The 25943-nt window shown below is 43.2% G+C and overlaps 1 protein-coding gene across 1 annotated transcript in view; it reads left to right on the top strand.

The window, feature by feature from the left end:
* ascc3 (activating signal cointegrator 1 complex subunit 3) overlaps window positions 1–25943 on the top strand; it is a 93208-nt gene that overhangs the window by 19977 nt on the left and 47288 nt on the right. The window contains exons 7-11 of the mRNA XM_030781783.1: window positions 359–494; window positions 1482–1607; window positions 10895–11098; window positions 11802–11942; window positions 21200–21364. Of these exons, the coding sequence (XP_030637643.1) occupies window positions 359–494; window positions 1482–1607; window positions 10895–11098; window positions 11802–11942; window positions 21200–21364 (772 nt within the window). The remainder of the gene's footprint in view (window positions 1–358; window positions 495–1481; window positions 1608–10894; window positions 11099–11801; window positions 11943–21199; window positions 21365–25943) is intronic.

Below are 25943 nucleotides of genomic sequence, written 5' to 3'. Positions count from 1 at the left end.
GTGTGTAGCGCCGTGGCTATATCTGATTACCGCACATTACCAATGCGGTATGTACTAAGCCCCGTATCACATTCTTCTTCCTAATGAAATACAGTTTAAGCGAGTAACAAATCATTAGCCCCGTCTGAGATCCCGTACTTCACAAACAACTGGGTTAATCTTCGGGAAAAACCCATTTGCTTTGTCTGTCTGCTTCATGTATAGAATGTGAATGTAGTGTCCATTGGCATCTTTTTGTGAATCTAAATCTACCAACTGTAGTATTTCATCCTGCTTGACTAATGACCCAGTAACACTCTAAGTATATTGTGTAGTTATTGTCGATGAGGTGTGCGACAGTCTCTTTGTGTCTCCTCAGGGAGCAGTCCCTGTTGAGCGCTCGGCGGTCTCCAATACTGGGACGCCATAGGGAGCAGGAGCGCATCCGCTACCCACACGTTTATGACTCTTACGCTGAGGCCATCAAGACCTCGGCCTTTATCGGAGGTTCTAAGGTGAGTCGTTAATCCATTACTTTCACCTGCAGGTCTGCTGGTTGAGTTATTATTTTCTTTTCACACCTCTCTGAAATGACATTTAAAAAGTCATTTAAAAGTCATTTATAAAGTTACTGTGGTTTTTTTTTTTTTTTCAATCAGAAATCGCATAAGCACTTTGTCTATACTTTTTTTTTTTTCCCCTTCACATATTTTGTATGAATACCTGTGTTTCATCTGAAGTTGTTTATTAATGACTGAGTGCAATCCAGTTGTTGTACTTTATCTAATCCTAGAGGAAAACAACTTTCCTCTATGACTGGGTAAAAAGAAAAGCAAGGTTTGGAATCCCACAGAGAGTTCTGCACTGCCCCGGCATTTTATTTTCTTAACATTTACGCGAGTGCTTTCCATTATTTGGCATTATTGGCCAGAAGATAAGCCAAAGCTTTTGTGTTTAATCCCATTTTTATGATATCTTCATTTTAATTCCTTTCAGTGGCTTTTCAATCACCGATAATTTGCATGAATTCATGTAGGTGTACTTTTTTTATGATTATTTTTGAGAGAAAGCATGTGGTTCCTGGAAAAAGAGTACCACTGAGATCAGCCAGACACTTCTGCAGCTGCTTTAATTTTGCCTTTTTTTTTGTGTACGGCGTATCTGAGTTCATCCCACTCGAGAGATTGTCAGTGTAGTTTGTCAAGTTTTCTAGTGTGACGGAGAATCATTTACAATCCAGCAATGGGGGGAAAAGCGAGGAAGGAAACAGAGGTGTTTTTAGGGGTGAGCCCAGTGCTTAACCGGATTCAGGTTTTTAGATACAACCGTCGTCAACTGTGTGGCTAGTGACTGGTTTTTTGGGGTGGTTCTGTGTGTACGGGTATGAGGTGGTTTGGACGTTAATGTTAATGGATGTTAATGGTTTTGTCATTTTGCCAAGTGGTAAATTGTAAGTGGTTTTGGCTAATGGAGATTGCTGTTTTGCGGTGCTGCGTTGCCAGATGCTGCTGCCAGAGGGGATCCGGCGGGAGAACAGTAAGATGTTTGAGGAGGTGGAGATCCCACCCAGCGAGCCCATGCCCATAGGATTCGAGGAGAAACCTGTCTACATCTCTGAGCTGGACGAGGTTTGTGTCGCCTCTCACATCACACACGTTTAATGTCAATCTTTTTTTTGTGTGTGTGTGTGTGTGTGTGTACAGATAAATGAGAGATATCTGGCTAATCTGATTCACACCTCTCTCAGTCTCTCAGTATGAGACACAATGGCTGGGACTGTGTTTGACCCCCTAAAACAATATTGACTGAATCTGTGTACGCGTCTCACGATTATTAGCAAATGTGGCGTTTCATTCGGGCATATACAGAGATACTCCAGGTATTGTCTGAACATTGTGGTATTTTAATGGTGTAAATTTGGCTTTCATTCTAAACTGAAACTAGAGGTGTTAATTATACAAATCTTACATTTTCCATGGAATTAACAGAAAGTTAGCTGGTTGGAAACTTTTGCATTGTTGACCCCCCCCCCCCCCAAAAAAAAAGAAAGTGAAACAAAAAGAAAAGAAGTCTCGCTGACAGTACTGTTCAAAACGCCCTGACGCTTTCCTCCTACCTGCTTAGTCACTTTGTAGCCAGAAAATCATTTTTAGGTTCACTTAGGCACGATCCACCAACTTTCATGTGTGCCTGGCATGTTTTTTTTGTCTTTAATTGCATTCTAATCGGGATCTGAATTGAAATTAGAGTGGTTCATTATACAAAACTGTAATTTTCCATGGAATTAACAGAAAGTTAATTTACTGAAACCCTGATTTTTCAGTTTGAAAGTTGATGTTTTTTGCTCATTGAAGTGGTATGTCTGGAGTTGTGTTTGCTTTAAAAAGGTGGATGGAAACTTTTGAAAACTGTATTTCAACTTTGTCACTGTGTTGATTATTCTTTGCATTGTTGATTCTCAAAAACAAACAAACAAACAAAAAACAAAACAAAAAAAAACAGAAGGTATAACAAAAAAAAAAGAAGTCTTGCTGACAGTACTGATAAAAACACCCTGATGCTTTTCTCCTACCTGCTTAATCACTTTGTAGCCAGAAAATAGGTTCGCTTAGGCACGATCCACCAACTTTCATGTGTGCCTGGCATGTTTTTTTTTTTGTTTTTTTTCTATTTGCCTTCAGGCTAGTGTCTGTGAAGAAACTGAGAGCGGACTCTGTTAGGTGAGAGTGTTGGAAGGAGATGTTCACTCCGTAATGGAAGCACTGTAGCTCTCTTCCAGCTGTCCCACCACTACAATACCCCCACAGCCTGATTGACAAGCTGATGGACAGGTGCACAATGCCTCCCTCAGTGAATGGGAGTGCCCGAAAGGTTGGCTGTCAGACACCTGCAACACCGCTCCCGAGCTCTGTCTGGAAATAGCAGCTCTGTAGTTTGACCCTCTGGGGTCTGCTGTGCGTTGTACGAAAGTACTTAAAGCCTTCCCTCTCTGCGTTCCTACGCCATTCACCTACGATTATTTGCTATTACCTTGCCAGTCAACGTGACAGGACTTGAGACGCAGGTCATCTGTAGAGCGCCTCCGGACGCTCTAGGATCCGCGAGCGTGACGTATCGATTAGCGAAATCTGTGGTTCGAACGGATCGATCGGTCATACCCGCGTCGCGGCCGTTGTGTTTTTCGTTGTTTGTGACAGAGGCCCAGGTGCGCATATGCTGCGAATGTCACGGGTTCGTCACACAGCCTGTCAAATCAGATCTGCTTCCAGCTCGCCGTTTTGGCGACATCAGAGACGTCCGATGTCAGACGTCTCCGTGGACGTGGCCCCTATTTTTTTTTTTTTATACCGCAGCAACCGTTTCCCTTTTTTTTAATTTTTTTTTTTTTTTTAGTTCTTTGATTGAGACCTCTCTCCCCCCTCGCCAATCCCCTTGGCTTTCAGCCAGCCAAACGCTTGACTAAGTGTGTGTGAACAGCAGACAGTCAACTGGAAGAGCAAATGTAGCTTGAAGCGTTGGCTTTTAGGACCTGCCACATGCGCCAGACATAATAACTGCTCTGGGGGAGCAGGTAAAGTAGGCTAAGTGTTGCCCAGCGCCCTAATGGGAGAAAAAAAAACAAAAAAAAAAAACAACTCAAGACGACTGACTTACCTGCTGCGCCTTGGAGGAGGCCAAAACACAGGCAGCCGTGCAGATACAAGGAGCACTCATCCAAAAGAAAACAGAATCTCGCACCGCTCTGTCGTGAGGATCCGTATCCCTGAGTAAAAAAGAAAAAGGGGGGGGGGGGGGGGGGGGGGACGTAGGAGTGACAGTGCCCTCTCATGATGGACAGCCGTACGCAACAAGAGCAAAGTCTTTAAACGACCCATGCCTTTAAATGATCTGTTCCTTAAGAAATAAAGGCTTTTTTTTTTTTTTTTGGTAAGGTCTCTGAGATTCTGCTTACGCTTCTCTTCCTCTCATTTCTCTCTAAGTAGGGAAATGTAAGACTGGACAGAGCAGATTTATATTCATCCCCAGGGGGGTTAATTTTCAGCTTTGTTTTTTCCTCTGTCACAGGAAGCCATTAATTAAACCAATGAGCTCTCAGTGTTTCTGCCCAGGAGAATCAATGATACTCCTTTTGCCCTGAATTTTGCTATGCGGAAATCATTTCTTGAGACTTGCATAAGTTTTTTTTTTTTTTTCATTTTTTCGGGGGGGGGGGGGGGGGGGGGGGGGGGGGGGGGGGGGGTCAGAGATTTAAAAAAAAATAATAGAACTTTAACTAGGTTTTATCATTATGGTTTTGAAAAGAAAAGTTGTCTTCTTTTTTTTTTTGTTCTCTGTATCCTCCAGCAGCTTGGGCTTATCCGCGTGCTCTTTGAAACTTGGTGTGACTGATATAGATTGATATTGAGCCTCTTCAGCTGAGCGCTGTGAATTAGTTTGAGTGGAGCAGCAGATCTATTCATTAAGTAAAGCTTGTGCAACTCTGAAACAAAGTACCGTGTTCCTATAAAACAGCACCACAGAGCGGCTAATAAGTCTTTACATGCTATTAGGAGTGTTTGAGAGACAGGCCAAAAAGCCTGTCTGTCTTTTTTTGTTTTTTTAACGCTCCGAGATTGTCATTTATTGAAAGCTGTAACGGGCAAGAGGGCCATGGTTGCTTGGCATGCTTTTAATAGCTCTACCAAACATTAAAAGTGCCGAATTTATTAGGGACCCTTTTAACTAATGAATCAAAAGCTTCGTTGTCCTTCTCTCATCACTCTGGTAAAAGCCTCCCTAATTTCTATGAATAAATATATCTATAGGTTACTACGTCACTCCTGTGTGTGTACCGCCGGAGAGTTCTCCTCAGCAGTTCGCGCACGCACGCACACACGCACACACACACGCATACACACTATGATGATGAAGCATTAAACCTCCTGAGGATGCTCATTAGTAGATTATGGATGTCAACTTATTGGATCTCTCTTGCCCGTATTTACTATGGCAAGAAGTTTATTACGCACCAGTCTGCGGTGTTCAGATGCATTCGCTTGCTTCTCCCGTTGCGTGAGAATTGTGCCGTCCTCGGGTGGGTAGCGTGAATTTACGTACTCATTTTGACACACAACTTCCAAACGGAAACGATGGCCTCATTTCTAGTGGTCTGTCAAAGAAAATATCTGCCAGCACCACGTATAGAGTTGTAACTGTTTTTTTAGCGGAGGCCCCATGCAGTAGGCAAGGCCACCGGGAGGATTCACAGAGACTGTACCTTTAAATGACAAAGTGCCTCTGAGGGAAAGGTGACTTAATTGGCTCAGTTTAAGCAGCAGTTTGTTACATTAAGTTGGAAAGTAGGTTGATGGTAAGGAAAAGCTCTGCAGGAGAAATACTGGGCAGCTCTTTTCTGAGAAAGTGAATGATGAGCAGTTGTCACCTGGCCCGCTCAGACTACGTGGGGAAAAAAATGGAGATACCACAGTGGCAAATTAGGACTGAGAAACAGCCTTCCTCTTATCGCAGTATATTCATGCAGCCTGTACTAGTCTTAAATGACCTCATTGTTCTGTTTATTCCTCAGATGTCTTGGTTGTGGGCACTTTATGTATCAGTTGCCCGTATTGTTGTAGCAAGTATGCGTTAAATTATGCCTCTCTAGTGCAAAATTCGGAAGAACCTTAGAATGTTTGGAAGTTGCAAGGTAGTGTAATGACCAATTATCACTTCCCCCTGCAGCAACAGTCTTCGTAGAAAGAAAGAGAGGAAACACTTTGCCTCCCTGCTCTTGTTCCAGAGTGCAGACTGCCTTATGAAATGCAGCGAAGCAGAAACATATCCATAATTAATCCATTCTGATTGCGTTTCCTAATCCTGTTTTTGTTTTTGCTCCCTGTGTGTGGGTGTGAGGTGCGCGCCCGTGTGTGTGTGTGTGTGTGTGTGTGTGTGTGTGTGTGTGTGTGTGTTTGTGTGTTTATGGCTTGTTTGCTCAGACTGGCAAAGCAGGTGTTGAGGATGAAAAGAGGACATCAATTTCCCCCAGAAATAGACAGCCCTTGCCCTTGGAGCTCTGCGTGAAGATAGTGTACTGAAGCTTTTTGGATGTAAAGTTCCCATTCAAGGGCACTCGAAAGCTTTGAGGGCTGATGTAGTTATCAGTGGCAGCGGAACTTGTGGGAGGAGGGGCTTCATTCTTAGTAGCATAGCAGCAACTAGGGCTGCAGGACTATGGTGGGAGGCAATGTATTGTGTATAGTGTGAAGGAGCTTTCTTGAGAGGCAAGAATACATTCTGAGAAGGACTTATTCCTCAGGCTGTGATCTCACAGGCTAAGAGTGGGTTCTTGGATCGGGTTAATGAGCAATATCGCTGTTTGAGGGTGAGAATTAAGTCTAGGAAGTTTGAACCGATTCACGGATGCCTTCCAGAGGGAGTAGGCAATCTTCCCTACATCTGGATAACAACTCTCCCTCAGGATTACTATGTAGTTCCAATGTAGCACATCCCATTATGTCATTCAGGGGATCCTCTGGACCGCTGTTAGCTGACTCAGTTTGTGTAGGGTTCAAGCAAAAAGCGTATGTGTGTGTGTGTGTGTGCGTATGTGTGTGTGTGTGCGCGTGTGTGTGTGTGTGCGCGCGCGTGCGCTGCAGCTCTCAGGGAGTCAGGTTGCCCGCCCTGCCTTGCAGGTTTTTGGCTCTCCTTGGACATTTGCCTGAGGATGGGGTGATTGATTACTCCTTTCCTCCTCTCCCTCTATCCTTCTCTCTCTCTCTCTCTCTCTCTCTCTCTGCTTCACTTCCTGCAGCGCTGCTGAGGGGAAATGAATACCCCCCCTGTTTGCTGCATCTGCATCTCTCAGTCTATCAGTTACCTTTGTGTGTGTGTGTGTGTGTGTGTGTGTGTAATGTGTGTAATGTGTGTATGTCTGTGAAAAATGTAAGTGTGTGTAAGTATAAGTATGTGTACTGAAACATAAATTCTGAAGCCATTAATGGACGTATTTATTTGTTTGCCCGCGAGTGCATGTACTCATGTGTGTGTTTTCCTGCTGGGTCATTTTGTGCTATGTGAGCTTGGAGCAGGGAGATAAGCTGTTTGCTAAAACTTGCAATTAAAACTTGATCAAGCTGTCAATTCAAATGGAATGAAATGGAACCAAAAAGTAATTAAAAGGATAGCATGCAAACGACAACAATTATATCTCTTAGCCTTCTATTACCAACACTGAGAATTTAATTATTTCAGCCGCTTGCACAGGCGGGCGTGCAAGGCACACGTAAACACACACACACTTTGAGTGAAGATAAACCATATAGTTCCATTCCTTGTCTGTTTCCCCCCCCCCCCACACACACACACACACACACACTCACACACTGGCTTGTGGAGTTTAAATCTAGACACTGTGGTAAATAGGCAGAGATGGCACGGATGTTGAGTTGTGAGTGTAAACTCATTCCTTGGATCTTTGTAGGTCCAATTAGTGTGTTTACAGTCACTGGTGGATTGCTGGTACACTCCCAATTCTTCCAGTTGGTGCATATGGCCATGGGCAGAGCATCCACTGTGTTAATTAGACTGTCAGGATCTGTTGAATTCACAGTGGACTGGTTTAAGCTGAGGGAATCTTCCCTCTCCCTCTTACACAGGTGCTCCAGTTTTTAGCTCTTTGATATCATTAAATGGTTGCTGGAAGGTTTTAAGGCTGTCAGAGATGTTCTGATCACAGAAAAGACCTCCAAACTTAGACCTCCAAACTTAGACCTCCAAACTTAGCCCTCCAAACTTTACTAAAAGCAACTACCAACGACTGCGAAAATGAAACAAAACACCAAACTAAAGCTTCTTAAAAAGCTTGCTGGCTTGCCATGAAGCACCAGCACAACTGTAATGCATGCTATTTTTTTGTATGGAGTTTAAACGTGTTCTGACCTCTACTAGAGGGATTTGACACCATTCTTGCATGAGTAAATTGCGTTTGGTGGGAAACACAGTGTCAGGCACTGCTCCAAAATCTCTCACGAGTTTTCAGTCGGTGACCGAGAAGGCCACGGGATGTGGTTCGTATTGTTTTAGTGTTCGTGTTTGTTTGACCCGGGCGCATTTCCATACCGGAAGACATAACACTCATCAGAAATGCGTAAACACAGGTTGAAAGAGGCCATTCAGATCAGCTTTATATTTGTTGGCACTTACCTCGCCCTCTGTGGAGTTGAATGGACCTAAACCACGCCAAGAGGATACACTTCACTAATAGAGCCACTAGAGCCCTTCTGTCTGGGGAAACAAGCATTCAAGCCAGAAAGGATGTCATTACTGAAGGGTCCTCATCACTGGCACTTTCTGCCCAGTGTGCCCCAAAGATCACCCCTCTTTCAAAGTCACCCTATTTCTCTCCCTCGTCCTTAACTCGGTGTATGACGGCATGTTTCATTCTTAATTGGCAGGGGAAAAAAAAAGAAAATCACACTTGAGTGGAAACTCCTGCTCTCCGTTTACTCTGTAGGGTGCTGTGTCACTCATTTGAACTGTTACCTGTATGCATTCATGTTCTTGTTTAGACTGCCCGTTAGATTTTATCACTACATGGCCAGTTGGATTTCCTTATTGAGACATTACCTTGTAAACTTTACGTTTGCACCTAAGGGACCATTCCTAAAAGGGACAGCTGGAATTGTTTGTGGGGGATGAGCATGCATGCATTTGCATAACAATGAAGAGTGTACGTTGTAGCAGAAGATATCGGTAAAAAAAAAAAACAATTCTGAAACATTTCTTGAGATCATTAAATGATGGCAACTTCATATTTACAACATACGTGCTCTACCCCAAGGTGTATATTGGGGCATGCATATGTTTGCATAAATTTACATGTTTGAGGCGTGCGGGGACACTGATGCCTAGTTACTACGAGACAAAGTCGATAAATCAAAACAAGGGGAGCCGTTAAAATAAGTGCACTGGTTTGGTCGCCACGGCGACACAGGGATGTGCTGGAAGCAAGCAAGAGAGGGTGAAAGCACTGCGCTCCTAATTCAGAAATGAATATTTATAAGTTGGTGCTCTTAGGACCTGGCCTTCAGGAAAATAATTGGTTGGACAGGCAGAAGCTCACATTGCCAGGCTGCGGGGAGGAACGGAAAAGTTCCGACCCCCCACTCGTTTACCGAAAAGAGGGGTGCTGAAGGACACTGCCAGGATCATTTTGAGTACCCCTTTAGAGTTATGTGCCACATGCTTAATTAAGCATTCATCTCTCAAGTTGTCTGTCTTATAAAAACTTTACCAGTGTCATAAGCTGCGAATGGTAAATTAGTCTCCCTTTCAGGTGTTTTTAGGCTTGCAGTCGCATGTTGTAGATATTTTTATTAAACGAAGAATAGAGTGATTATCTATTTTTAAACAAAATTAGAGGATTCTCTGCACATTTAAAATCTGTTTATGCCTGCCACGTAGTCCAATCTGCTTTATTAGATCTGAAACTGAGTCTTGCCCACCTACACACAAACACCTCCCTCACACACATCAACATTCACACACAAACTTATTATGTACGCTTCCCTTCAAATGCAACCACATACTGCACCCTTTACCCCTGTCCAGGTGTGTGACAATGACTCTTCTGCTATCTGTCAGTCATTCAAAGCCCTCACCGCCCTCAATTATTGCTTTTCTGGATTCACAAGTGTCCTTCAACCTCTCTGGCTTAAGTGGACTCTAATAAAGTTGCTCTTTGATGCATTAATAACCTCTTCCATTTTGGAATCCATTCCTGCTGGCCAGAGGCCTGATTCTAGAACAGTTCCACAGTCATGTTCCCTCTTTAATTATTATTATTTTTTATGAGTATTGGAGCGAAACAGGAGAAGAGGAGAGTGATGACATATTTTTAATGAATCCTTCAATAAATGATAGCGCCGCCTGAGCCGCAAGGCATCCTAACCAGCCGTTAGAAACGAAGCGAGACAGAAGGCAAGAGGAAGCACAGCTGAGAGAGGTGAAGGGGGAAAAAAAAAAAAAAAGGCAAACAAGTAAGCCTAACCTTTCTGCTTTAGGTCTCATACCAGCTTTCACATGAGGGTTCCTGTGGTTTTTCTTAGGCAGGAGTATGAGTTATTAATTACAGATTCTGGGCGAATATGCTGAGCTCAGGCCACTCTGAGGTACCTGAGTGAAACGGGCAGAGGGAACAGCTTCGCTCAGCAGCGGCTAAAGCGCGCGTGATAGGCAGCAGCCGTCACAGCGGCTTTTTCCATCTCTTATCAGAAACCCACTGAGATTGAAGGTTGTCACCCCCGGTGCGTCGTCACGGCAATGTCAGGCTGTGTGGGAGGATTGACTGACAGCTCTTGATACCATTCGGAGCGATACCATTCGGAGCGATTCCCTCCTCCGCAAGCACCATCGCCGTTTATGAGGACTGCTTTTTTTTGAAAATCTCTCGTTCTCTCACGCACTGCGAGTCGTTCGCTACAGATCTAAATGCTTCTATCTGCTCGGAGAATAAAGAACTGCGCAACAGTTCAGTGCTGGAGCATTGGCGGTGGACTTGTTGAGGCCAAAGCCTTTTTGCTCAAAGTAGCGGGGGTTTTGATTGGACCAGGCCGAGAACACAGTCGCATGTACAAGCAAACGTCTCTTACCATCTCATTCTGAGTAGTTTTCAACCCTTTTCCCTCCCACCTCATTTTGTCTCAGCATCTGTCTCTACTTGACAATATTTGCCTATAATTTTTTAACGTTTTGTCCTTGGTCAACATCATGGGTTGAGTTTTGTGAGTGCTCAGTAGATAAACGGATTTCATTGTCTTGCAGTCAGAAGTGATGTGCGAGTGGTCTCCAGGGAGCGGTTTCTGATGTTGAGAAAGTATACAGTAGGCTGTTTTAATTGCCATGGGCGGCGCTGTAATCAAGGCCACCCTCTGTGCAGATTGGCCAGCTGGTGTTTAAAGGGATGAAACGGCTGAACCGGATCCAGTCCATCGTCTTCGAGACAGCCTACAATACCAACGAGAACCTGTTGATCTGCGCCCCTACGGGAGCCGGCAAGACCAACATCGCCATGCTCACCGTTCTCCACGAGATCCGCCAGCACCTGCACCCTGGTGGAGTCATACGCAAGGACGAGTTTAAGGTATAGCGGTGTATCCCCCAAACACAGTCACAGACAGTTCTACCCTAATTTATACATACAGGACAGGTAAAAGAGTGGTGTAGATCCAGGCCGGTGTATCCATACCCATTGTGCAGGGCTATAAGTCTCTGTCCTGTGTGTGTGCGTGTGTGTGTGTGTGTGTGTGTGTGTGAGTCTGGACTAAAGGAGAGGTGGGGCTTTCAGGCAGTGACATAGCTCATTCTCTTCCCCTCTCCTCAATCAAGAGCTAATGAGAGCATCTAATTGGTCTGTCTTGTACCATTCAAATCAAACTGTCAGAGACAGAGATATGAATTCAGGTGTAATGGTTTCACAGGCTTTACTACATCCTGCAGGTGTGTACAGATCCATTGTCCACCAAAACACATACACACTCATTCCAATGTAATATCGGCCACAGCGGTGATAGGCAGTCTTCATACATCACCATTAAACTTTCTCAGTCTAAGTGGCCTTCTTCAAATTTTGCAATAAATTGTTATTTGTGCTGGTTGCCAGGGAACAAATGGTACTTGGCTGTTTACTCATTTATCATGATCACGTGCTCACTGTCTCTCTTTTTCTCTTTTTCTCTCTCTCTCTCTCTCTCTCTCTCTCTCTCTCTCTCTCTCTCTCTCACTCACTTTTCCTCTCCCCTCTTCTTTCCCTCCATCTCTATGCTTCTCCCATGTGTCTCCTATAGATAGTATATGTAGCACCTATGAAGGCCTTGGCTGCCGAGATGACTAATTACTTCAGTAAGCGCTTGGAGCCACTTGGCATCTCTGTCAAAGAACTGACTGGAGACATGCAACTGACCAAAGGGGAAATCCTCCGCACTCAGGTACGAACACACACTCACACACACACACACACACACATTTACTCATGTACCATGTTAGCATGCTCACGGGTAGACAAAAAATTGTAGTAAACTTAAGCGTTTCAGTGCCAATGAACATTTCCCACCAGGGAATTCTTTAATCAGATCTTCGCCTGTTTCATTTCCTCTTAATATCCAGATAAATCCACACACCCACATATTACGCAACGCATTTCACAGATCTCAGCCCAGCATATGTACAGTATGTATCCACAGACACTGACTCAGACAGACCTATGATTTATGTTTAGCAAAATTTAAGAGTATTGTTGAATATAAGTGTGTGTGTGTATGTGTGTGTGTGTGTGTGTTAAGCACTGCACACTGAGGCTGTGGTGCTGCAATGTCGTGAATGTGTATTTCTGTTTGTTTCTGTGAAAACCATGTGTGCACATGTATGTTCGTATAAATGTTTATGTGTGTGTGTGTGTGTGTAAACACATGTGTACGTGTGTTTGCTGTCAGACTAGCTCTGGGTGGTAATGAGCTGAGTGCATGGCTTGGCTCATCAGAGCGCGGCGGCAGAGATAAGAGACGACAGAAACGCCGGACTGGTAAAGAGATGGGTAGGGATTCAGACAGTCATGATGGAGTGTGTGATAGCCACCCCTCTTAAACACAGCCGCAAAAAAAATCCTTTCTCTCAGCTCACACATGTCTACACACATGCCTCCTCCAAACATCAGCTTTATCTTCCATGCCCTCATAGACTCAACCACCTTATTTTCTTTTTCATAGAACCTCCCCCCCACCCAGGGAAGGGTTCACCTGAGGACCCTACAGGACTTACATTTACCACAGACAATGTTCATTTCTGGAGTATTAAAGATGAGAGATTTTCCTGAAAAAGCTTCTTGAAAGTCCTTGTTGTTAAAATTGTGCCGTACGGTACTGACACCACCCTTTGCTTGTCAGAATCAGATTTCTTTTATTCTGCTGTTTTTGTTTGTTTGTTTGTTTGTTTTGTGAAGCATGCGTGGAATAGCTGCTCCTGGTCTCAAGCTCCACTGCTACTGTTGTCTGAGCTGAAACAAAGGCAGGCAAAGGCAGATAAAGCAATCAAAGGTAGTTAAGGATGTCTGCCTACATTACTACCACAGCTAACAGCTTGGTAGTATGTGGGGGACATAGAATTGCAGGAAATCGTAACTGTGAAATCATAATTGTGTTGTTATTGACGGTATTAATTTTGAAAGGCAATATTTACTGAGCCTATAAACAGAGGAACAACATTTTCATAGACTGAAATGACAGCTCTCTGTGTGCTGACACTCATTAATTGAGCTATATGTCAGGGTGTGACAGGGAGGTAGGGAGAGGACAGTGTTAGAAGAGAAGGAGAGAAGAGCATATGTGTGTATTATGGGCTTGTTACAGAGATTTGAAGGAAAAAATATACCACAACAAGCATGGCGTGTGATCGCTTATTTACTGTCTCCTGTGTTGTTTATTCGTATGTTGAACCTGCTATCTGTGAACGTCTGGAGATGCTAAATAAATTTCAGGAGTGTAAGAAGCAGTGGTAGAAAAAAAATTATACGGTCAGATAAGTCGTCCTTCACCCCAGGGACGCAGCGGTTCTGTACCGAAACTGAAAACCCCGGTTCTGTCCTTCTCGGTTCGGTTCACGGTACACGTGTTGAACTGTGGATTTTTTTTTTCCCCCACTTCAGCTCGTAAGTGATTTTTATTTTTTTTTGTTCTTTTCTCGAGCATGAAGCCAAATCACAGGGAATACATTTCCTGGGCACAGGGTGACATTCCACACTGTGCACTTGATCATTAAGAATACCCTTAATCATAATTTCAGTCCGTCACGCCACTCCTTTTTTCTTTTTCGTTTCTCACGGCGAGAAAATACGTGCATCGCGCTTATCGTGCGGTGGACACATGCTTTAACTGAGCAGATGATTACAACAGCTTTAATGACAATGCTTAGTGAGTAACCATTTTAAACAATAGCAAACACACGGTGTCATTACTCAGAGCACAAACAACATAAAGTGCCGTAAAGTAGAGGTGAAAGACTTAAAGTGGCTTAATGTGCTTAAAGAAAAGACTTGGCATCAAACTTAAACTTATGGCTTTGTCTTTGCTCCTCGGTTTTATTCCCGTGATAGTAAACACTGTTTGTGACCAGTTAGAACTGAGAGAAATGTAGCATCCTTTGCTCATAGTTTTTGTTGGTTTCAGCTGAGAGAAAAAAGCTTAACGTAAAACATTGCTTTAACTATAGCTCACTGCAGATTCAGCCTTAGGGTCGTAGATGGTGTTTATGACCGGTAAGGTGTGAGAGAGAGTTGGTGTCCCTGGATCTTTGTTTTGGTATGTTCAGCCATGTAAAGGTTTTTTTTTTTTTATGTTAAGCGTTTTAGAAATTCCCAAAAGGCAGATTTGCTGCTATGTTGTGTTCGTCAGCTACCTGTTCTAGTGCTGGGTACGACTCCATTAAAACTCCATTAAAGGCTCTACGCTTAAGTCTTTTAAATTTTTTTTTTTTTTTTAGTTAATGTTAATTCTTTTGTGTTCAATTTCTGCTTTTGAATATTCATTCCTTTCCATTCTTGCACGTTGCATGGAGAAGAGCTGTAAAATGACTTTTGCTCAAGTTTAGTTTTCTTACGTTCATTTTACCAAAGAGGAACTTTAAAATAAAGGCACCAAAGATTAGTTCTCTTTCAGTCTCATTTTCTGAAAAGCTGTTTTGCCATTAGTATGAAGTTTGTTCTTTTGTGTTAACTTTGGATATGTCCAATTTAAAAGGACAGAAGAGTTTCAGTAATGAATTGGTTCTATTTTCACTCAAGGGGCCAAGGTACAAACTATACAGTAGGGTGAGCTGTCACACCTACTTCACTCCGCTGTTGGCAGGCAGATAAGAACATCTGTGGCACACGCCGAAAGAAACATACAGATTTGAATGCTTGTTTCCCATGGCAAAGGTTAGTGGCGCTGTTATAGCATTACCTGCATCTTCTTGGTGTGGTTTAGGTTCACTCAACCCCTCAGAGGGCAAGGTAAAAGCCCATAAGGTGTAAGCTGTTCTCCATGATCGCCCTCATTCTGTGATGAAGCCTCCCCCGTCGGCAGGCCACAGGTGGGCACTTGACTGGTTCTATAAACATGAAACTACTCTGAAACCATTCTGGTGGCTCTTGGTAGCCTCTGTTAAGACAATTAATGTTGGTGCAACACTTGTCAGTGTGTTACCGGGGAACATTTCAATGTTCATGAAATCAGTGAAAGATTGCATGAAGTGAAATAGCATTTCATATGAGGTCCTTGGGGAAAGAGAAGCTTTGAAAAAGTCCTTTATAGTCCTTGAATCTCATTTTCTAATGTCTGTATGAATATCCTTCTCTTTCCGTACAGAAATAACAGTATATTTAAAGTCGATAAGCACTGAAAAGGTTGTGAATGGGTGCTTCCACCAGCTCTCGGGGAGGATATTGAATTATGTGCAGAACAGTTTTTCTCTGAGATTAGGGTGGCTACAAGGGGTTAGATTTGGAATGTTAGTTTTAATGGGACATTCAAAAAGCAGGAACAGATGTGTGGGTATCAGTGTTTATTATGGATCCTTTGCACGTTTTACATCAACACTCATTCTCACATAAGAAAGTTGCCAGTTCTCATGCAGCAGTTATTTAAACACGCACAGCTTCAGTTTGCACATGGTTAGCACCGGTAATTGTATGCTATGGTAAATAATCACGTGGGGCTCATGCAACATTAACAGCAATCGTCACATTGATGTTAAAATGCTGAAGGCTGGGATGCTTATTTTTTTCTTTATACATATTTATTTTCATACTTTGGCCTGTATTTCAGCGTGTTAATTTGGAAAAATAAATTGAAAACAGAAATTCGACCTTGCCCTATGAAAGACAGTGAGGGAACACAGACACGCTTTTTTTTTTTTTTTTTTTTTACCCCATGCCGTTTCCATTCAATAAAACACTTGGACGCAAGATCTCTTGTGTATCTCCCGTGCCCACGAGTTTGTGTCATGTGAGAGCACGGTCATTCGTTTCTAGCCGTGAATTGATATTTTGTGGGAACATGATTCTCTTTTGTGGCCAAGTCATATTGTCTCACGGGCCCACGGTGTAAACTTGGCAGCGCCATCTCATTTTTTTTTTCGAATGTAATTTTATTTGACTTTGTTTTCTGAGATGGCCATATTGTTACCGACCTGTGACAAAACCGCAGCAGCGGAAAGGCTGGAGAGCAGTAGCTGTGAATGGATTGTAAGAGTCGGCCTAAGCTGATGGTGAGACTATGGAGTGGATCCTTTTAAGAAAGAAACGGAACAGATGAAAGGCTTAATGGAAATGGAAGGAGGAATAGGATTTGGTGGGTGGAGGTGATTGAGATGTAGATGGTGGATGATGGTCTCGAGCTTGAGTTTGGAAGCCGTCGACCGGGGTATAAATCACCCACTGCCATCTGAGTGCCCTATCAGCTTTGCAAACAGACTAGAGAAAACAGCAGAAGTAATAAAAGGAAAAGGACGTGACAGACGACTAAACGCACACACCCACTCACACACACACACACACACACACATAAAATGCACAGTATTTCTTCTCACAGGCTGTACACAGCAATCTCAAGCAGTTCCTTATCTTTCCCAGACCCTTCTGTAGTTTATATTCTGACAGCTCTGCCGAGATGCACTTAAAAGAATGATTTTGCCGTCACTGCAGCAGGCAGCATGAAGAATACAGAAAGCCTGAGCATATAGTTCTCTTAACATCTCTATGGGACATTCTCAGACATTCTCTCTATGTGGTGGCAATCATGAGGACATAGCCAGTGACTGTGCCTATTTATCAGGGTGGGGTTGCAGAGCTTCTGTCTGTGTCTTTGTCGGTGTGATGTTTACCCAGACAGGGCCCTGTTTGGGGCGTGTCGCTGTGGCTAATTACACAGAAGGGCATCTGTACCATCAACAGATGAGCTGTGTCTTATCGAGCATCCTCAAGGTGGGCTTTAGATATCGATCAACGGAGATGACCAGAGTGCTATCTCCTAGACCACTGCGGAGAGACAGCAGGTTGCAACCTGGTTCCTCTCGAAACGGTTGTGTCCTTTCTCTCTCTCTCTCTCTCTCTCTCTCTCATCAACTCCTTCCTCATTTACTCTCTTTCACTCTGGTCCATCGCTCTCTCTCTCTCTCTCTCTCTCTCTCTCTCTCTCTCTCTCACTCTTTTCCCCCCTCCCTTTGAGTTTTCCCTTCCTTCAGAGAGCCTCACTGTCTCCTGTTCTTAGATCTCTTTTCTCTTATTTTGTTGTTGCCATAGTAACTGCTGTACTGTAAAATGCCTAATACAGTGTACACATTGCTGTATAAATATCCTCTTTATTGAAGGCTGCATTCGTGCTCTGAGGGCGGTGCTGATATTTAGAGAGGATTAAAAAAAGAGAGAGAGAGAGAAATGGCAGAGAGGAGAACATAGGAGACACTGAGATAGTGTGCCTATTGATTAGATTATTTTGAAATGGAATTATGAGCGAGCAGTCTATGAGCAATACTCCCTCATTGATCGGACTGTCATATACTCAGCTAGAATCATACATAGTATATTGCAAGTAAATTGACCAATGGAAGAATTTCTGTCAACGGAGTGCTCGCTGAATTATCCGCTTTCCTCTTTCTACTGAATTAATGTTCAGTAGATCGAGACAAACCATACCTTAGACACAAATGGTCTGTAAAGCTCTGTATTACAGAATTAGTAAAGAAGTGCTGTTGTAGCGTATGTGGATATTTGCTCTAGTTGAAAACTTCTTGAAAACACCCGCCTTTAACTTCTGTATTTGGGACGGCAGGTGAGGTGTATCTACGAACGATGAGATGAAAAAAAGACTTTGGGGTTGGCATAGAGTAATATGCAGGTAAAAACATGCCCATCTTCCAAATCCAAAGGTGGATTGCACAGCTTAGACTTTGAGATTTAATATTCCTAAACCATGCTCCTATTAAGCTCGAAGCGGTGAAGACACAGATATCAGAAATGAGGCCAATCCCAGTTAATCTACAGAGAGGTGATATTAAACCTCACTCACTCATATCGATCATTCTGCAAAGCACTACTGAAAGAACGGAATTCAGACAACATGAATGGAAATGTGCTTTTCTTTTGAAAGCTTTTTTTGCTTCTTTTTTCCCCGTCCTTTCTTCCTGAGCATAGACCTATAAAATGTTTCTGTCTTTATTTTCCCCAGCAAGACTCTTTCTTCTTCCATCCGGTCTGTGCGTTGTACATTCGGCACCACTTTAATTAGTTCCAAAGTGTGTGCACTCACACTGACCTGTGTTTTCTTTGGGTTTGACACTCCGTTTGAGCTCTGGTCTCCCAGCCTTACCTGAATGGACGAGTCTCCTAGCAGCAGCACGCTGTTTTGAAACAGGACGCATACAGACCTTGGTGCCGCTCCGAGAGGCGCTGAAGGGCTTTTTTCTTTTCTTTTTCTTTTTTTTTTTTTTCCTTTTCTTTTTTTTTTTTTTGAAATCTCTGATTGTCATGCACCAGTGTGAACCCTAGTGCACGGCTTGCACGTGTGTGTCGCAGCCCCACTTTGCTTTGTTTTGCTGCGTTTCTCAGAAAGACGCGAAGCTCTTTTTAAAAAAAAAAAAAAAAAAAAAAAAAAAAAAAGGTCTCGGCCGCGTCCACGGAGGGAGGCGTCTTTTCTGAAACACCGCCGTTTCCAGCGAGGGATGAGGGAAGCGTGAGTGGCATGTAGTGCGATCATTGAAAGCTACTAGTAAACCAACGTCAGTGCTGGAGAACCCAGAGGGAATGGGAAAACGCTCCCGACGTGTTGATCAGTTGAGGTTCATCCACGGAAAACGATTATTTTATTTATTTATTCATTTATTTATTTATTTATTTTTAATTCTTCCAGTCTTCATCGCCATGGGCGCGCGTCTTTATCCAAACCTGCACGTTACTGCAGCTCAGGGGTAAACACGGCATAACACGTAATGTAGAAGCATCATCACGAGACGTGGGCAGCTCCTCCACCAGCTCCGTCCCCAGTCTCTCGGGGACAGAAAAAAACTGTGTCATTGCTGCAGGCGCCATATCTGCAAAATGTGCAAGAGGGGTTTTTTTTTGTTTACTCGTGTCAAGACAAGGTTAAGACATTTCTGTCTGTTTGTGTGTCATTCTTCCCTCTTCGCTCACTCTCGTTAGTGCTGGAAATATAATTTTCTCTAAAGCTCGATTTGGCTGGCTTCCTATGCCACTCAGCAAAGTTGCAGAAAAATGGGTCGCCCATTGTTTTTGGCATCCATTTTGTTGACTGTTTTGGATGTAGTAAAGTGTCTAGCTGGGTAAAGCAAAGGCTTTGTGGTTTTTATTGGGGGTTTTTTTGCACTAATATAGCCAAAACAAACCCAGCCCAACTCAATTTCGGTGTGCCGTTAAAGTTAATACGCTGATAACGTTGATGTTTTCTCGTGTTTTTACAAACCACCGGTCCATCACTTTGAGCAAAACACCTCACAACTCTACTCCCACAGCCCACTCGATGAAGTTAGAGTGGTTGCCATAGTAACAGCAGGCAGGCTGGGTGAACGCTTGGCAGCCGTGGCAGTCAGCAGGCCCTCCCCCGCCCTCAGGACTGGATAAATATTTGCTTGTTTGCCTAATGACGGAGTGGCAGACAGGTTGCTCTGGAGGTTTCCTAACAGACCGGCCAGTAATTAAGAGATAAACTGTAACATGGCGGAGTCCTCCTCGCTCGGAGAGTTCTTACCAACCTCGTGCTACAGTGTTTCCAGCGTGATTATGATGCCCTGGAACACTCTCATTGGTCCTACAGCGCTGCTTTTTCAGTGTTTAGCCTTGCTCCGTACACACACTCCACCCACACTCAGTCCAGCTCACAAAAGTCATGACAGCCCCTTTCAGCACATGCGCTCTCCAGGCCTAAAATAACGTTTGGACAGTGCTTTCTCATCTCTGTGTACTGGTTCAGTACAAACACTGCTTCATGAGGGTTTTTGTTTTTGTCTTTTTGGGGGTTTTTTGTGATGCTAAGAAAGTCAAACGTGATGTCCAGTCCATAAAACTTTTTGATGGCAAACTAAAAGAGCTGTTTTGTCTTAGTAATAGACAAACCTGTGCTAACCCTTACAAAGTTGTATGCATTTTTCTGGCTTTGTGCTGTAATTAAAGAGAGCACTTTGGCCTTGCTACCTGTTTGCCAGGGCTTCCATTTAGATTACCAGCAGTTTAATTAAGAGCAGACGCTTATTTTCTGTTGGAGCGCCAGTCTCTAATGGCCAGGCAGATTGATTTAAATGCAAACTAGAGAGGATTTAATGAACTGCTTTCACAGAAAGTGTTTAATAGAAATTTTCACACTCAGAGACAGGTTGGCAAACAGCTCCCAGGCCATTAATTATGCATTGTTGTATATTTCTATTGAAAATGATGCTTAATTGCATTGAAATAACAGTAGTGAGTGGCTTTTAAAGACAGATGCCAGGCTGAGATGTGCCTGACTTTGGTGTGAAGATGTGTGGGAGGTTTTTATAAACACTCGGAAAAAGGTAAAGAATAACTGTATTCACATGATAAACACACACACACAGATGAAGAGTGGGAAGCAACTCGATGGTGGCAGCAAAAAAGAAAATACAGACGTATAGTTTGGATATTTTAATTTTGGACTGATGGAACAATTATGATACAAATAGTACAGATTAAGGACAGGAAGGATACTTATTCAAGGACTGTCAGTGAGTTGAGTAAACTGGGAAAGTGTGTGTGTGTGTGTGTGTCTGTGAGAGAGAGAGAGTGAGTGAGTGAGTGTGTGTGTCTGTATTTGTGAGTGTGTGAGTGCACACGTGCACGTGTACTTGCGTGCATGTCTGTCTATCTGTCCGTTTGTCTGCGTCAGTATACAGCATTGCACTGACTGACTGATGAACTGACGTGAGCTCCCGGACTATTGATCAGAGAGTTTGTAAAAACCGTAATAAATGGTTCTTGAATAGCCAGATGATGTGCACAATGACACCTCATCCTTGGCGAACCAGGCTATATGATTCCTGTGAAACTCAGATGATCGCCACTCTGAGGCTCCAGAAGGGCCGGCAGAGATGACGCAGGCGTAAATCTGATCGGACGTCGGGTGATGTCAGCGTTGAACTTGACAGTGTGTTTACCTTTTAGTGAGAAGTCTGCCTTCTCTCTGTGCAGATGCTGGTGACGACCCCAGAGAAGTGGGACGTGGTGACACGAAAGAGCGTCGGCGACGTGGCTTTGTCTCAGATCGTGCGGCTGCTGATTTTAGATGAGGTGCACCTGCTTCATGAAGATAGAGGGCCTGTGTTAGAGAGCCTGGTGGCCAGAACACTCCGACAGGTAATTCTCCCGCCTGCTGTCTCTCCCTCTCCTCTCTCCCAAACAGGGCATCTGTAATCACATCAGGTCCTCCAGCACCACTCAGCCTCAGAAGTACAGCCATACATCCTGACTCTGGTAGAATAACGGTCGTACTCGATGTTTATTACGCGACATTCTTCTTTGTCTAGTCCTATACTTATGACAGCTGTCAGTCATATTAAACCTATCGCCGAGTAAGGCTGTTTGTAAAATGCAATTATGCATTATGGTGGAAGCATAATAAATTATTCTTTTGAAGTGCAGTTCATTTGGGCGTGAGTGGGTTGGACTGTAGTACCTACACTTAAATCAAACTAAATGAGTCGAGATTCGGCACATTCCTCACTTTATATTCGAGGCTGTGGTGATCTTGAACATAGGACGGAGACTCAGGTTACACAGGTAGTAGTTAAGCATCTGTGTTAAGCATCAGAGCAGTGGACTGTGTGTAGTGTAGGTTAGTATGTCTTGGTCAGGTGCAGGTTTAAATAAATTGCTTTGAGTTGCAGTAGTCTGTGTATGCTCTGCATGAGTGGCAGAGCCCTGCTGACGATGATTGACAGCCCCCCACGCTGGAATCAGTCCGGCCGTTTGGGATATTAGTGTGATTATGCAAATCCTAACAGCCAGACAGAGATGGGAGCCGACACTCCGGAGTGTCCCATATCCGTGTTCCGTTCCGACGAACCGCAGTCAGGTGTCAATCTCAAGGAGGAAATTAATAAATGAGTTGTGGAGGTGCATTGTGGGAAGTTTTATGGATCTCACCAGAATCGCTTTACATACTATAACTCACGCTCGCTAGTTTTTCGACTTGCTAAATGGCTAATATGCTTTGAAATTCTCTCTCTCCTGTTTAAGACCGTAGTATAGTATCTTGCAAAGGAGAACTGGGGAAGAATAGTTTTTAGTTGAAAGTCAAAGTAACAGAGAAAAAGAAAGAGATCCAAATATAGAGAGAGGCCCGGAGCAAGTTTTCTTTTTCTTTTCTTCCTGCGCCCAATGGGGTTCTCTCTGCAGGGTTAACTGATACATAATACAAAACCAATTTTTACCTGTGACCGCTGTATGCTGGATCTGCACAAGGTTTAACTGATCAATTCCCAGCAACCGAGCTTGCGTTTCATAAAGGCAGCCAGACGTGCCACCCCCAGAGACACAGAAGCCACGACAGGAGAGCAGAGCCCAGCCTCTCAGTCAGGGGTTTTATTCACTATACACACGGCTTTAAATCAAGTGCCCTTTCACTTCTCTCACATACTGGCTTGGAAATACTTGCTCGTGTTGTAGTGTAGTTAAAAAGAAAGAACAAGTGGGAAAAGAATGGGAGAGAAGAATATCTGAGTCTTGCAAGGACAAAAAAAAACAAAAAAACAAAAAACAGCGTTACAGACAAAAGAGAATTTGAGACGTCGTGTTTAGAAAGTGGCTGTGTTCCAAATGGGTGCATTATCGTATGATGTCTTGCTTTTAGTCACCTAGTCACCTCACTTCACATATCTTACTCAATTAAAAAAAAAAAAAAAGGATTTTTGTTTTCAATATCCTTTTATGCCTTTTTTTTTTTTTAACTGTTATTCTCAGTCTTTACACACAGTCTCCATTTTGTGTAGCAACACGCCATTAACTTGAGTTCTCAATATAATGAGAGCCTTTATACTCCTGCTTAGTGGTTTACTTGTTAGGCTCGAAAATCGTGTAAATTCACAATTCATTAAAAAAGAAAATCAAAGAATGACACAACGCAGCAGAAATGACTTTCCTGTGTTTTCTACCTTAATTAGAGGTGTGTTTATCAGCAGAGGCATAAGTCAACACGTTTTAAGGTATTCCTGTCTTTAAAAGACTTTGAATTATTGATTGGCGCACAGTAAGCAAGATTGTTGCCTCTGGAAGTAGAAAATCGAGTGGCCACATCAATAAAATATGGAGGAGGAGAAGGGAAGTAATGTTCACCCAAAGGAGAGCTCTTTACTGGATAGAATACAAAACAAAAACAGGAGTTATTTTTCATGCTGGTATCATAATTTCATCATATTTACAAGAACTCTTCAGCCTTGTGCCACATAACATATCATCACAACGTCCGCAAACGTATCCAAAACGTTCAACTTTATTTAAACTCCCGCGCTAGCAAGGCCCGTGTACCACTCAATTTGAACGGTTTTGTAAGGGTGCTTAAGAGGGTCGTTTTTAGTTCTCAGCCTAGCACGTCTGGGCAACATCTGACTGACTTTTAGTCATGTTATTTGAATATTGCTTTCACAGCTAAAACATTCCGCCGCTTATGTACATAAGCACAGCCACACAAACGCCTACGCGGTAATTTTAACAGACTGACTGAGCCGTTTGGCCGTGGCCTGATTTTTATGGCTTGTGTAACCTGTCAGATGCCAACAGAGCGGCATTTTATTGGCTTCCCCTTCCACCTTGCTAAAAGAAAAATGTGTTTAAATCATAGATTGCTTTTGCTTGAACAGTAGCTTTTATCCTATGTGCCAGAGCGTGTGTTGAACAAACAGACTTCAGAGCGAGTGTGTGCCAATTTCTGTTGAGGGGGATGTTGTGTGAGACAGAGAGAATAGTGACAAAGCCACATGAAATCCTTCAAACAGTAAGGACCGAAACTCGCGCCACAGTTGAGATTTAACGTTAACGGTCCAGGAATGTTTTCACGCCAACACGCAGCCGTACAGTTTAACTCGCCGAGATGGTTACCATGGGTTACCAGTCTTTTATTATGGGAAGATTTTTTTCTTAGGTCTGGGCACAGAGTTTATTAGGCATGTTTTATTATATATTATCCCTTTCAAAACCTTTCTCATCACAAGCATGGTGACATATGTCGTGGGAAGATCATTAACGATGCCTTTCAGACATAAAAGTGCACTCAGCAGGTCTGTTTATAGAGATAAACTGCCCCTCCATTTAAAGCAGGATGCGCTGGAAAAGTGCCATGCACTCTCTGTTCAGGTGAGTCACTATAAATATAAATGAAATAATCAAAACGTAGTAACTCAACCTAAGCAATGGCGTCGTCCCAGTATCTCAAGATAAAAATGAGACATAAAGAGAGATTTTAACTTTTATGGGAAGGAGATATCTGCGTAGTTGTTTTTGTCAGAGTTTTTTTCGGTTTGTTTCTTTGTTTTTTTATTCTTTTGTGTCGAATCGTGCTTAATAGGGTACAGGTTTCAGAGATATAATGCAGTAGGTTGCCCATTACAAACTCAGTCAGCGGCAGAAGGCCTGTGAACCATTTGTTTGTGCGGAGATGTGATCACAATAGCTCTCAGCATGCCTTCACAAACCTAAGAACTTTTCACCGCTGGTTTTTTTTTTCTCTTTTTTTTTTTTCGACCAAATTAGTATGTCTTCGATCAACTTTGGTGTCTGAATACTCTAAGGAATTCAGTAAGAGACAGCAAACAGAAATGATCTGACGAAGAGAGAGGAACTGAGAAAATTGCCTCCTCTTTGAAATCGGTTTTAGCTGTCTGTCCGTCTGTCTGTCTGTCTCTCTCTCTCCCTCTCTCTCTCTCTCTCTCTCTCTCTCTCTCTCTCACTCGCTCCCTCTCTCCCTCTTCTTCCTCTGTCTCTCTCTGCACTGCGATAATCAAGTGGTGCACCCCCAGCCAGCGCTCCTCAATCACATAGGTGGGCTTTAATGGATTGCCAAAAGAAGGATTAGGATCGTGCATGTAGTAGAGAGGGAGGTTAGTCGGACAACCTTTAGACACACTAAATTTCAGCCTCTTTAAGTCATGGCATTAAAGCATTGCTTTTCCTGCTTAAGGAATATGTTGCCCCTCATTTAAGCTTATCTCTTTTTTTTTGTTGTTGTTGAACTGCTTATGGAGGGAGACAGAGAGAGAGAGAGAGAGTAGTCTTAGGAGGAAGCAAGGGGCAGGATCCACCTGCATATCCTGCGTTCTTTCTGTCCGTACTCCACAGACTTGAGATACTGTAGCCAGAGAATGGTCTCTCTTTGAGCTCGGAGCTGGATTTCTGACGGCCCATCATTCTCTCCTTTAAAGATTCAGCAGTGATGAAAATGAGAAGGCAGACAAAAAGAGATCTTGGCATGTTTTTTTACACGATTAAGATGTTACCGTTTGGTATTCAGCACCATCAGGCACATTAGTGATGCCGTTTCAGGCTTTCAAGTGTAATTGCACCTCGACCAATTCAACGTTTCGCTTAAAAACAAAATAACTTCTGTAGCCCCCAGTGTGTGATGTGCATTTAAATCCATGATTAATTCTGACATTTGCTTCAGCGTGAACACTTTCAAGTGCACCGTACCTTTATTCTAACCTCTTAATGGACTGGCCAACAGCATGTGTATATTCACGGTTTAGGTCCTATATGCATTTTGACTGCTCTTATTCATTTGAAGCCAGCGGTTTGCCGAGCTTGTGAAAAGATCTTTTGGTGAGGAAACTGCCCATTGCGTTACCTCCAGATGTAAGGAGACATTTCTGAAAAGGGAAGAAAAATAATCTCAGAGATGCTCCAATTGGAACACTTTAACCGCTCTTCTTACTTGTTTGTGTGT

The sequence above is a fragment of the Chanos chanos genome, chromosome 8 (genome assembly GCF_902362185.1).
Source record: "Chanos chanos chromosome 8, fChaCha1.1, whole genome shotgun sequence".
Taxonomy (NCBI): Eukaryota; Metazoa; Chordata; class Actinopteri; order Gonorynchiformes; family Chanidae; genus Chanos; species Chanos chanos.
The sequence above is the reverse complement of the archived record's forward strand: the minus strand, read 5'-3'. Positions and strand labels throughout refer to the sequence as shown.